Source organism: Microtus pennsylvanicus, chromosome 6, assembly GCF_037038515.1.
Source record: "Microtus pennsylvanicus isolate mMicPen1 chromosome 6, mMicPen1.hap1, whole genome shotgun sequence".
Taxonomy (NCBI): Eukaryota; Metazoa; Chordata; class Mammalia; order Rodentia; family Cricetidae; genus Microtus; species Microtus pennsylvanicus.
In genome coordinates, this window is record NC_134584.1 from 10,166,948 (window position 1) to 10,179,335 (window position 12,388).

General features: G+C 42.4%; 1 protein-coding gene and 1 pseudogene across 3 annotated transcripts in view; both read right to left on the reverse strand.

The window, feature by feature from the left end:
* The window catches only part of Sema5a (semaphorin 5A), a 427,200-nt gene that overhangs the window by 221,317 nt on the left and 193,495 nt on the right, over positions 1-12,388 (reverse strand). For all 3 annotated transcript variants that reach the window (XM_075975776.1, XM_075975775.1, XM_075975777.1), the window contains one exon: positions 9,850-9,949. In XM_075975776.1, coding sequence (XP_075831891.1) covers positions 9,850-9,949 — 100 coding nt within the window. The remainder of the gene's footprint in view (positions 1-9,849; positions 9,950-12,388) is intronic.
* LOC142852761 (alpha-ketoglutarate dehydrogenase component 4 pseudogene) lies at positions 6,222-6,666 on the reverse strand (annotated as a pseudogene).

Sequence of the window (12,388 nt, forward strand, 5' to 3'; positions counted from 1 at the left end):
CAGTTAAGGGCTACACAACTTCCCAGAATGCTTAAGATGCTGAGTGCAATCTCTAGGACCAGTTCCCTAACAAGACAAGAAGGGAAAAACTAAGATCTTGTCACTCAACGTAGTGTACACATAGGATTCCAGCCCTTGGAAGGTCAACCTAGGATTGTGAAACAAATCCACAATAGTTTTTTTTAAATAACAATAAAAGACTCAGAAATAGAGTAGTCTCTTACTTAGCAAGAATGAGGAGATAATGGTAGATTTCAATGCTTGCATTAGGAAACAGTTCAGAGAAATCTTTCCTGAGACACATATTTTGGACAAAAGTTACGAGGCAACACTGTTAGCAAATACTCCAGTCATATAGACTTTATTATGTTTTAATACAATTTGTAGACCTATGGATGAGGTTTGGATGCCTCTGGTGCTGAATTAATAATACACCAGGGTCCATGCTGACTTCTCCTCCTATGTGATTTGTTATTTTCTGTTTTCCAGTTAATAGAGAAACCAATCACTTGGAACAATAGCAGCTAAATATTTCTGACTCCTTTAGCTTGTGAATTCCTAGCAATGTTCACCATTTTAATTACGTATATGGACAATTATTTTTCTGGGCTCTCTTCAGTTAGTAAAACTTGAGAATTTGTGCGCACACAGCTTTAACTAAGCAAGGCCTCATTGCTCATTCATGGGCATTCCCTTTCCCAGAGAATCCCTCAGCAGTCCCGTTGGACACTAGCTCTCAGATACCCCATTCTTTTTGCCATCAATCACTCTCAAGCCCAATTCTGAAAAACGTCTCCTCCTGTTTCCTTTTCTATTTCTGTTCTGAGCTTCAGGTTGGATCTTATCTGACCACAACCCCAGCTGTGGTCCGTCCAGACCCTGGCACATTTGGCACAGAGCGCAGTAGCAGCATCTCCTCGTGCAGAGATCTGAGCATGAGGAAATCAGGGGTGTCTCCCTGAAGTTAGCAAGACCTCTCCAGTGCCAGCTAGGACAGGATCTGAACAGCCATGGAGTCTGGCAGACCTCCCAGGTCTACAAAGCCCAGGTGAGAGTCCTCGGCTTGTGTGAAAGACTGTCAAGCCCTATGTTAGAAGATCAAGTCCCGGCTCTGCCTTTGACCTGGGGCCTCACCCACAGTCAGGTTCCTTTCTGAGTCCCTATGTGCAGCTCCATTCCAAGTTCTTTCCCAGACGCAGGACATTCTGTAATTTTCCTGTGAGAATCCTTCTCTTGTCTACTGTCTACCCATGCTTGAAACATCTCCAGGATGGATGCCTTCCCAGTGCAGCCGTCCTTGCCCCAAGAACCATCAACTGCCTTATTACTAGTGTCTTCCGTGCCACCGAGTCTACTAACAAAGAAATTATTCCTTGTGACCTCGTGTCCCTGCCACCCTGCAAAGCCAAAAGTCAGGAATCTCTCTGAACCAGAGCTGGGGCAAGCACAGAGGACGCTTAAATTTGGAGTAATTGATCCTTAAGTATACTGATATTTAGAAAATAGAGGACAAAGGATAACAAAGTTAGAAGACACACACACACACACAGTCCATAGGTCATAGCTGGGTATCTTTAAGAGGCAAGATTTAAAAAAAAAGTATGAGTCCACAGGTCAAGTTAATTAAACAGACAATGCAGAAAAAGAAAGGACCAGGTGAAAAGGGAATATGATTAAAGCTTGTTTGTTTATTTGTTTGTTTGGCTAGTTGGTTGGTGTTGTGTTTGTTTGTTGTGGACAAGACAAACATGTCTCTTGTTCAAAAGAGTGTGCCCTGGAAGAGTGAACGCACACCAGGACATGGATTGAATTTTTTTAATTCTAACTCAATGTGGTGATTGTGTCTTCTCCCCATTGAATGGGGTCCTACCTCACAATCATACTCAATTGGCTAGTGTGAGAGAACCTGGCACACAGGAAATGGAGGAGGAGAAAAGGGAAAGGGGGCATTGCTCCAAGGAGAATAGAGTCACTACGCCAAACCACCAAATTCCTAGAAGAGAGATGGAAAAAGGTTTTGCTGGGTGGGCATGACTAAAACATTTAGATAGAACTCTTACAAGGTGAGGGAGATAAAAAAAATAATTTCCTGTCCTACACATGGGTTTTTAGTAGAAACGATTCAAATCTGGTATTTCCCAAAAAACCCATCTCTTTAAATAAACAACAACAGCAAAAGCACTCTTGTCTTTAAACTCTTCAAGATCTTGAATCTCTCATTCTATCTAGGAATAAAGAGTTATAATGGGGAGGGAAGGTCTGCATGGTGAGGGTTGACTCAACAAGCCAGAGTTAGGTCGCCAGCGCAGAGAATTATTATCCCAAGTATCTCAAGCTCAAGTCACCCTGAGATTAAATCCTCTTTTGGCCTCAACAGTACAAAAAAAAAAAAAACCAATGAATTTGGCCACCTGCATGGTCTTAAACCCTGGACAGGAAAATGTATCAAAAAACTACGAGAACTGGTAACAATCCAAAAGACCACTCTCCCTAGACAAGTCTACATAAGAGGATATCTAGACAACTGCATCTCAGTAACAGTGCCTAGATAGAAGGCTTCAGACCTTGGCTCCCTGGAGCACCTGCCTGCAGCCAAGGGAGACACATCTTACGCACCAATGCACTCAATGCCAGCTCCAAGGAGGAAATAGAAAGGAGACAAAAATGTAATTAAGTCGAGTAGTAAGGGTTCAGGTGAGGTCATATAACCAAAGGGGTAGCAATGAGCAGCCCTGTCCCTCTTTCCCTCTCAACTGCGTCTCCTAAGCCATAATTGATGAGAACACAGTATCTCTGTGGCCATGCCTTCCCCTCAGGTTTCTGTGCATCTTGGTGCCACTGCTTCTTGGATTCACTCCCAATCACTGATTTCATCCCCTTGGCGCATGTTACCTTTAATTTTTTTTTCTCCTTATCTGATTATACTTTCTTTTTTTTTTAAATATTTTTATTTATTTATTAAAGATTTCTGTCTCTTCCCCGCCACCGCCTCCCATTTCCCTCCCCCTTCCCCAATCAAGTCCCCCTCCCTTGTCAGCCCAAAGAGCAATCAGGGTTCCCTGCCCTGTGGGAAGTCCAAGGACCACCCACCTCCATCTAGGTCTAGTAAGGTGAGCATCCAAACTGCCTAGGCTCCCACAAAGCCAGTACGTGCAGTAGGATCAAAAACCCATTGCCATTGTTCTTGAGTTCTCAGTAGTCCTCATTGTCCACTATGTTCAGCGAGTCCGGTTTTATCCCAGGCTTTTTCAGCCCCAGGCCAGCTGGCCTTGGTGAGTTCCCGATAGAACATCCCCATTGTCCCAGTGTGTGGGTACACCCCTCGCGGTCCTGAGTTCCTTGCTTGTGCTCTCTCTCCTTCTGCTCCTGATTTGGACCTTGAGATTTCAGTCCGGTGCTCCAATGTGGGTCTCTGTCTCTGTCTCGTTTCATCGTTTGCTGAAGGTTAATATTCAGGAGGATGCCTACATGTTTTTCTTTGGGTTCTCCTTCTTATTTAGCTTCTCTAGGATCACTAATTATAGGCTCAATGTCCTTTATTTATGGCTAGAAACCAAATATGAGTGAGAACATCCCATGTTCCTCTTTTTGGGTCTGGCTTACCTCACTCAGGATAGTGTTTTCTATTTCCATCCATTTGCATGCATAAGCCCGACTAAAACACACCCTTCAAAACCAGGAAGCGGTGCATCTGCTGGAAGCTGAACTGTGGATCCTATAAGCGTTTCTAGGTTTGCTTTTAATGATATGGTGCTTCCAGCAGGTTAAATCTCAGGTAAAATTTTTAAAGCAAAAACAGGGATTAACGCTATCTGAAGAACAGAGAATAGCATTAAGCAATCTTGGAAAAGTAAAGTTTATCTGAATCTAAAAGAGCCCTTCCCCCACACGCCGTGATTAGAAGTGGTAGAATACTTGCTTCATGAGGGAAAAACTCAGTTTAACTAAATAAAAGCCTTTATTTATCACATTCTTAGGAGAACAGGTGCTCTCTCAAAGCAATTCACTGTGAGGTCATTAGGAAGAAGCAGCGCCAAGGTCTTGGCTTCCAATGGGAACAAGGCAGAACCAACTCAAGGAAAACCATCAAAGCCACTGCCCAGCCTGGTAGGAACTGCAAGGTAGCTGCATTTTAAGGACATGCAGTTCAACCAACTATATACATCCTTTTCTTGCTTCAAAGAACAACTTATATAAAAATGCCTCCCCAGCCACACACAGTGAAGAACTAAACTATTTGATGGTCTGTGATGACCAGGGCAGGAGTCTGCGAATGTCCCATGCAAACCCAGAATTTCAATGCGTTTGAGAGTTTCAGCAGTTCTGAATATGTCAAGCAAATTCGACCAGAAGGAAAGTGTGTGACTCTTTCCTTGTTTTGATTTTCAGATTTAGAAAGCTAAGTATGAGGAGAACAAATGGTCCAAGAATACAGTGAAATTATTCAACAACTCCGCTCACTGTGATTGCTGAAGAAACTAAAGCCCTGTATTGGAAGCACTTGGTTTCCAAACTGAATTAATAACTATTTAGTTTTCTTATAAAAACATACAACACAAAACAAAAAGCTGGGCTTATTGGTAATCTATACCATTTTCTTTTTATTTATTTATTTTTAAAACAATCTTTTCTCCTTTTACATATCTAGCTCAGTTCCCACTCCCTCCCCTTCTCCTATTCCCCCACCTTCTCCCTACTCCAACTCCACCCTTGATCCACTCCTCAGAGCAGGTAAGGATTCCCACGGGGAGTCAACAATGTCTGACATTTTCTGTGCAGGAATATAAAAACTTATCATCTGCTGTAGAGAGAAATGTTTGCTGATTAGGATGATGATTCAGGGGCTGGAATGATGGACCAAGTGTGTAAAATATACACCCATAAAGGGGTCCTGACATGATCCCAGGTGCACAGCTATGGGGGGATCTGCACTGAGGTTAGGTCTGTGGTGGGGGCACGGTTGGCTGATCCTCCCATTAGATCAAGTATATAAGGAGACCTACACAGACCCAGCATCTGTCTTCATGGTATAGTCAGAGTGTTACTGTTTTACGGTAGATTTCCGGTAAAATTAAAAGCAAACATTTCCAGAAAACTAAATCATTGGTTTTGTCCTCAGTATGATCTGATGCACATATAAGGTGTCTGGGTCCCAATCTCAACACCTCATCCACACAGATGACTGAGTCATGTAGACTGTGGATTGGTTTGGGATCACTAGCAGGGCCCTTTCTAACTGAAACACCACAGTTACGCGTATGCGCATCACACAGAAAACGGTAGGTGGAGAATAGGAGAGTCAGAAGGAAAACACGGAAAGTAACTAATTGACAGTTTAGGAGACAAACGGAATTTAAAGGGAAACCATCAGAGAAACAAGACACACAGTGGACTGCGCTTTCATGTACAAAGTCACTCTGAGGACAAATGACCAAATAGCCACAAAGGAACCTCCATTTCTTCCCCGTTGTTCCACGGCAACGATGCTACAAGTGCTTTAACAATGCGCTCTTTCATGACCAGTGCCCAGCGTTTTGTATTATTAAATGCAGCTAACTTCCAAACGACTGGACCACACATAATGCTGCGTGCAGCCAATCAGCTGTCATTTGCAACCACCACTAGAATCCAACACACAGTCCAGATCCCTGGGACTCAGGATCAGCACTTGCTACCCCTTAGATTGAATCTCAGGCACAAGAACGCACTTGGAAAAGAAAAATGTTTTCTCCCTCTCTCCCGTATGTCGCTACAGTTCTATCTGTAGCAAACAGAAGCTGGAAGCTTGTGAAGTATGATCACTCCCGTTGCTTCCACAGTTAGCCACGCATAAAACCTAAGCAATTGCGGATTCTTTTGCTTGATCTTCTTTTCTTCTTTCACCCATGAAGTTGATTTCAGTAGGTTTTGTGGCAAGAAGAATATAGCCGCCTGAAACAAATTATCCTGAAAATGGAAGCACATGGGAGCCGAGTAATTGTATTTACTGAAAGGTGAATTGCGGCTATCTCTGGAAGTGGTGATTTCCTCCTGTCTTCCTGCATGCTCCACATTCCCTTAAAAGGAAGATGGCCAAGTGTAATGGTTGCAGACACGAACATTATTAAATTTTTTTATATGTAAAAATGTGACTTTAATAGGTATGCAGGCCAGCTTGCTAGAGAAGCTGACCAAGATACATTGAGGAGATACAAGTGGCCATCTAGAGTTTCTATACTTCATTCTTTTTGCAGAATATTTATTAAGGTTGCTTAATATACAATTTTCATTTGACATTTTGGAAGTCCTTTATTGTAAAGATAATCCTTTTGTCTGGCGACAAGCAGCAGCCACAGCGGTCATTCTGGACCTCCACGCTAGATGAAGTCCATTTCTTCTTGAGATATAGGTTTCCTTCTGTACTTCTGCGGTAATGTTTTTTGTATTTCTGCAGTGTCTGGTGGCCCCAGATGCATCAGCAGATCTGGGGATATGCTTCCTTTAGAATGCTGTGAAATTACAGAAGAGTGAGAGGGTAGCCCAGCAGATCTCAAAACGTCTGAGGCACTGAGTTTAGGATCGCCTCTTCTGTCAGGGAACCTTATTAATGGAGCATGTGGCTTCACTCCCTGCACGACCCTGCTGGCGGAAGCCATCTTGCTGCCCACCATGACCCCCGAGCAGGGGCAGCTTACATTATTAAATTTTTAAGATGCAGGAGCAAGGCAGGATTTGAACGCCAAGACATTTGAATTTACGTGAAAGTCACCATACACCTTGGAAACGGTAAAGGAGCGAATCCTTCTAGAAACTGCATGGATTCCAAACCAAAGGCCTTCTGGTGCTACAGAAGCACAAACTGCCTGAAGAAGTATTTTTTTCTTCTGCTACACAATAAGCTCTCTTTATCAAAGAGTGCTAAAGATTTTTAACTGACTTCGCTCTCGGGGACATAGAGCATCACTGATATAAAAGGAAACTGTCCCAGAAATGGTTCCATAATATCTACTGCTAACTGGGATCAAAATAAAGAGGCCTGTTCTATTTTTCCGCAGCTCATATTTTTAAACCGTTACTGGTTTGTGAAAAAAATGCACATGTTATCTAAACTTGTCTTGCTAGGTCATGCCTTCCTATAAAGAACCTGAGGGCTGGGCTATTTTAAGGTTTTATAAGTGGTCAGACTCCCTCTCAAATGTCCTGAGCCTAATTCCTCCAAATTTCCTAAATGAAATTCCTGCCCTCTTTCTTCAGGGTTCTTTGTCTGAAATGTGTATGAGCATGAACGTGGCTTCATCTGGAAAGCTCAGGGCTTCGTCACACTGTGGGCTTGCAGGGGGTGTGTTAATGTGGCAATGGCTTGTCATTGACTATTTCACTCATCCGCACAACAGCTTGAAAGGGTGAAAACTATTGTATCAATTTTAAATATAAGAAAATAATGCTCAGAGCTTGGGAAGCCCAGTGTACTCTTTCATTCCTCATTTATCAAGTACCCACAATGTATTAAAGATAGTTCTAGAATATAAGATACAGCCTGTATCCCTAGGGTATTCAGGATTTCAAAGCATACATAATATAAAAATACCATGTTTTGCTCATCTGAAGTTCAGGTGTCATTGAGTATTTCATCTGTGCTCATTCTGGGCACCTTGCACTGCCCACTAGGGTGACTCGGGCACTGGTCCATTCTCTAATGGAGGAACTGAGCCTGGAAAGCAATGCTATGAAGACCAGCAGAGCTGCTCAGAGAGGGATGCCCAAGGACAATGTCCCATTGAGCATCATCTCTCACTACTACTGCACCCAGAGTGGGCACAGAAGACACCCTGTCACAAATTTCAGGTCACTCTGAGGTTGTCTCACATCCCCAAATGCCAAATTTTTCATGATGGTGGAGACTCTTGAGTCAAGCTAGTAGAAAGCCTTTTAAAAAGCTTTGAAAGAAGACTGGGGGCTGCAGGACCAACGCTGGCTGGAACCACGCCTGTACCTGCTTTAGAGGAGAGGGTCTCTTCCCATTGGTTGGATCATAGTCCAAGGCAAGCCTTGAGGTATACCACTGCCACGTTCTCATGCTCACTCCAAATGTAGGTATTTGAAATAAACCTGAGGCCATTCCAATGCTGTTTTCCTGAAATTTTCCCACAGATGTGTAAAGGGACAAACCAAATCTGAGATTAAGCATGTTGCAAAGTCTGCTATCTATGGGTTTCTACAAGGAGGAAGACACTATGCTACATTTTAATGAAACAAATGAACAAATAAACACAAAAGGCTTGACCCATACTCTGATGCCTAGGACAAAGACACTTGTGCAGGAACAACACAATACCCTCCTCAGCAGTGTAGTGAGAACAGTAGACCCTTGGTACTAATAGAGCCAGGCAGTGCAGGCATTGCTCATGACCCAGAGAGGATATTGAGTCAGGTCCTTCTCTATGAGAAGGATGTAGCCAAAAAGAAAAATTGCAATGGGTTGTTTAAGGAATTAGCCAGTATTCAAGAAAAAAAAATTAAACCTGATCCCAGAGGAAAAAAAGACCTAGTTCATGTGCAATGGCTCAGCCCATACTCTAAGTGATGGGATGTGATGAGATCAACATGGGAAACCCCCTTGTCCCATCCACAGTAGAGGCTGAGAAAAAGCGACACCAAGAATCTGTCTGGCTCAAACCCACAGACTCCTCACAACCATTAACACAGCACCCACCTGGCACTGAGACCCAGGCCGCCTGCTCTCCATTCACTGACAGGACAGTAGCATGTCACGCTATGTACAAATCAAAGGCATGTCTTAGGGCTTCTCGGGAGCCACAGGTGAACTGTGGGGTTTAGAGTTGAATCGGTGACCCCTTATGTCCTCCCCAAATGCTCTGACTTAGAATCTGAAAGCAGATGGTTCTTGAAGACATTCTATTTTTATCTGGAAGACCCAGAACACAATTTAAATTGAGCTGCACTCTGGTCTATGAAGGGATTTTTAAATCTTCTGATCTGCAAAATATGTGTCTTACCACATAGAAATATGTATAATATAAAAGATGCCCAAGGTGCCTTCCTCAGGTTCCAGAAGAATCCATATTTACAAATAGTATGTTTCTGAATGTCGGAATTGCACACTTTCAGGGGAAATATCAGTCAGAATTATGAAAACAAATATACATTTGTGGGTTGGGCCCTAGTGCCCAGATACACACAGGTGCTGACCACACAGGAATCTGATTACCACCAGAGGAGACATTGTGGACACACACACACACACACACGAAAAGGAAAGGAAAGGAAAGGAAAGAAAAGGAAAGGAAAGGAAAGGAAAGGAAAGGAAAGGAAAGGAAAGGAAAGAAAAGGAAAGGAAAGGAAAGACATGATAACAGTGGTTGTTTGGAAGCCCAAGTATATGGAGATGTATAGTCTCTTGAACTCTACTCAAAAACATACAGAAGTCAAAAACATGTTTGCTGGGATCAAAGTGGCTGGGTTTGAAATTGGGGTCCATCTTTCACAGGGTGTATGCTTCTGGACAACAAGTTTTTGTTTTTGTTTACTTTCTACCCCAGTCTCCTCATCTCTAACATAAGAATAAAACCCTGAAAGAATCCTCTGGGATTATGGTAGGAACAATTTCATGAAATCAGGTCTGCAGACTTGCTGCAGCAGGGCGGGGATGGTCCATGCTTGCAGTGAGGAGTTCGCTGTGCCCTTACTGAGGACGTACCAAATGGCATGTACTTAACCCTTCCTTCTCAGATGAAATTACATTATTCAGTACACACTGATTTCAGCCAAGAAAGCCGGGGGGGGGGTACTGTACAGATAAACAATGAAATCAGAAAATATCTCTGAAGACAAAAACACAGCATCTCTTACCTTGTTCCTACGATAAGTTCCTTCTGTCCTGGGTCAAATGTTAACCTCGAGAAATCCACAGCGTTCTCCGCTCTGAACTCCCGTAACCAGGGACCAATTTCTAAATGTGAAAGAAAGAAACAAATGAAAAAGGTAAAAAAAAAAATGAATGAATGATCTTCCTGCAGGATGACAGAGAGGGCAGATCAGGTAACAAGCATAGCAGCAAGGACTTGGAGGTCCCCTGGGACAATTAACAGGTGCCACTATAGGCTTTTTATCAGGATATCACATAATTCATATGTTAACCTGAAAAATACAGAAGGCGGCCACTCAACAAAGAGCAATCTAGACATCGGTGCTTGGCCGTGATTAACAAGCCAGATGTGCATTTTCCTTTTGGCTGCAGGCTGAGTGTTCACACTTCACAAGACCCACCGGAGCAACAGGGGATGGTAAGGACTGTTTCCTAAGACTCCAGGGCTGGGCCCTGCACACTGGTCAACCCCACTAGACTCAGAAGCAAGGACAAAGCATGGACACCTCTGTCGCTTTCAAGTGAGTATTCCAGGTCAATTAGATTTCTATTTTGGCCCTGAAAAATTAGACTTTTTAAACATATTTGATCCTTTATGAATGTTTAGGGATGAGAAATTTGTGGTTACTCCTATGGCTCAATTACATTTTTTCTAAGGGAAATCAGGAGGCAGCCACTCTAAGGCTCGCTCTTTCTTTCTTTCTTTCTTTCTTTCTTTCTTTCTTTCTTTCTTTCTTTCTTTTTTGTTCTTCTTGGTTCTTTTTTTTTTTAATTTTTTACAATCACTGTTAACTCTCATTCGACATTAGCTTACCAGAGTCAGACTGTGAGGAAATGACAGGGTATGAAAAAGGACATAACACTGCTTCTGAACCGTGCCTCATTCCTGGCACTGAAGAAACATGCCGCGCATTGCTTGCCAGTTTCAGGATACCTTCCCCTCTTCCTTGGCAACCAACTATAGAGTTGGATGTTCTTTTTCTTGGATTTAGTGCTTGAGTAATATCATGCTGACTAAATGGGCATATGCTAACTGTCAAACCAATGCTGTTACTGGCTTAAAGAAAGGCAATAATCTCTTCGAACAGACGCTGAAGATAAAAACAGATCTAGTACGGAAAACTCTTGTCATATACTGCCTCGTGCGTGGATAGCAAAATATCTTCATTATCTGTTCCTGGGGAATTGATATTGATTGGAATTTATTTTCCTCTTAAAGAAAAACAGGTCTAAGCTTATACACAGATTTGGTTTTGAAATTTTAATGTATATGCTACCATACAGAAGTGTGTTATTCTTGGCATTTCACAAACACTTTTTCATGTTTACCATAAATCAATTAAAACAACTACTCATTATAACTACACATACAAGACATCAGTGTTGTAACATGTTATGAGAAAAGGATCCTTCTAAGAAATTGTAATGCCATTAGGGCAATAGTGTTAATGTCTCTATAAATGTAAATACAATTTATAAGTGTCTACAGGGCCATTGGGATTCTATAACTACAGAGAGGAGAGGTTGGCACGGATAATGGAAGGGAAGAGACGTCTAGAGTCACATATCTCAGAGGAGCAGGGAAGGGAGTAACATACAGACCACAATGATCCTCTGTACCTAACTTATGGAAGCTACACTTTTTATTTTTCTATTTATAATCACTTCCACTATTATTATTATTATTATATTGAAGTTTTACATTCCAATCCTAGTTCCCACTTTCTCCCCTCCTCCCACTTCCTCCATCTTCACCTATACCCAGTATCCATTCCTCAGAAAGGATACCACTTCCCATGGGGAGGGAGATAACACTTTTAAAAATTTTTTGGTTATGTTTTAATCATTTAATTTAATCTTATTTTATGTGCATTGGTTTATTGCCTGAATGTATGTCTGCATAAGGGTGTCCAGTCCCCTGGAACTGGAAACAGTTGTGAGCTGCCACATGAGTGCTGGGAATTGAACCCAGGTCCTCTGGAAGAAGAATCAGTACTATTAATCACTGAGCCATCTCTCCAGCACATCATTGGCCATCTTTATTCTAACATGAGGACAGTGGTTTCCCTCTGGCTCTATGTCATCTAGCCATCCATACTCCAACACGAAGACCATGGTTTCTTTTCTCTGTATCTCATACAACCATCCTCACTATGAGAATACTTCCAGGCAATGGGCAATGAAAACCAAAGTTCTGGTGTCTCCAGTCAGGGGTGGAGCCTTGAATGTGGTGCCATTGAGTTGGGTGTGGAGCTAAAGAGTAGACATGAGTGGGTCATTTCCAGAGGAGTTAAGTGGAAGGAAGAGGAAGGAGAAAGAAGGGGGAAAGGAAAAGTAGCAGTAGCTTAAGAAATGCTTGGTTGGACATCAAGAGGTTTGTTTCATGTCAACCATGGGGGATTCAGGTAAAGTCAGTGACATCTGGGCTTCTGAGCAGATGCAACAAGAAAGAATTTACAGGTTTTCAAGAAAGCACTTAATTTATGGAGTCAAAGATCCTGGGAACAAGAGTGGCCTTTGACA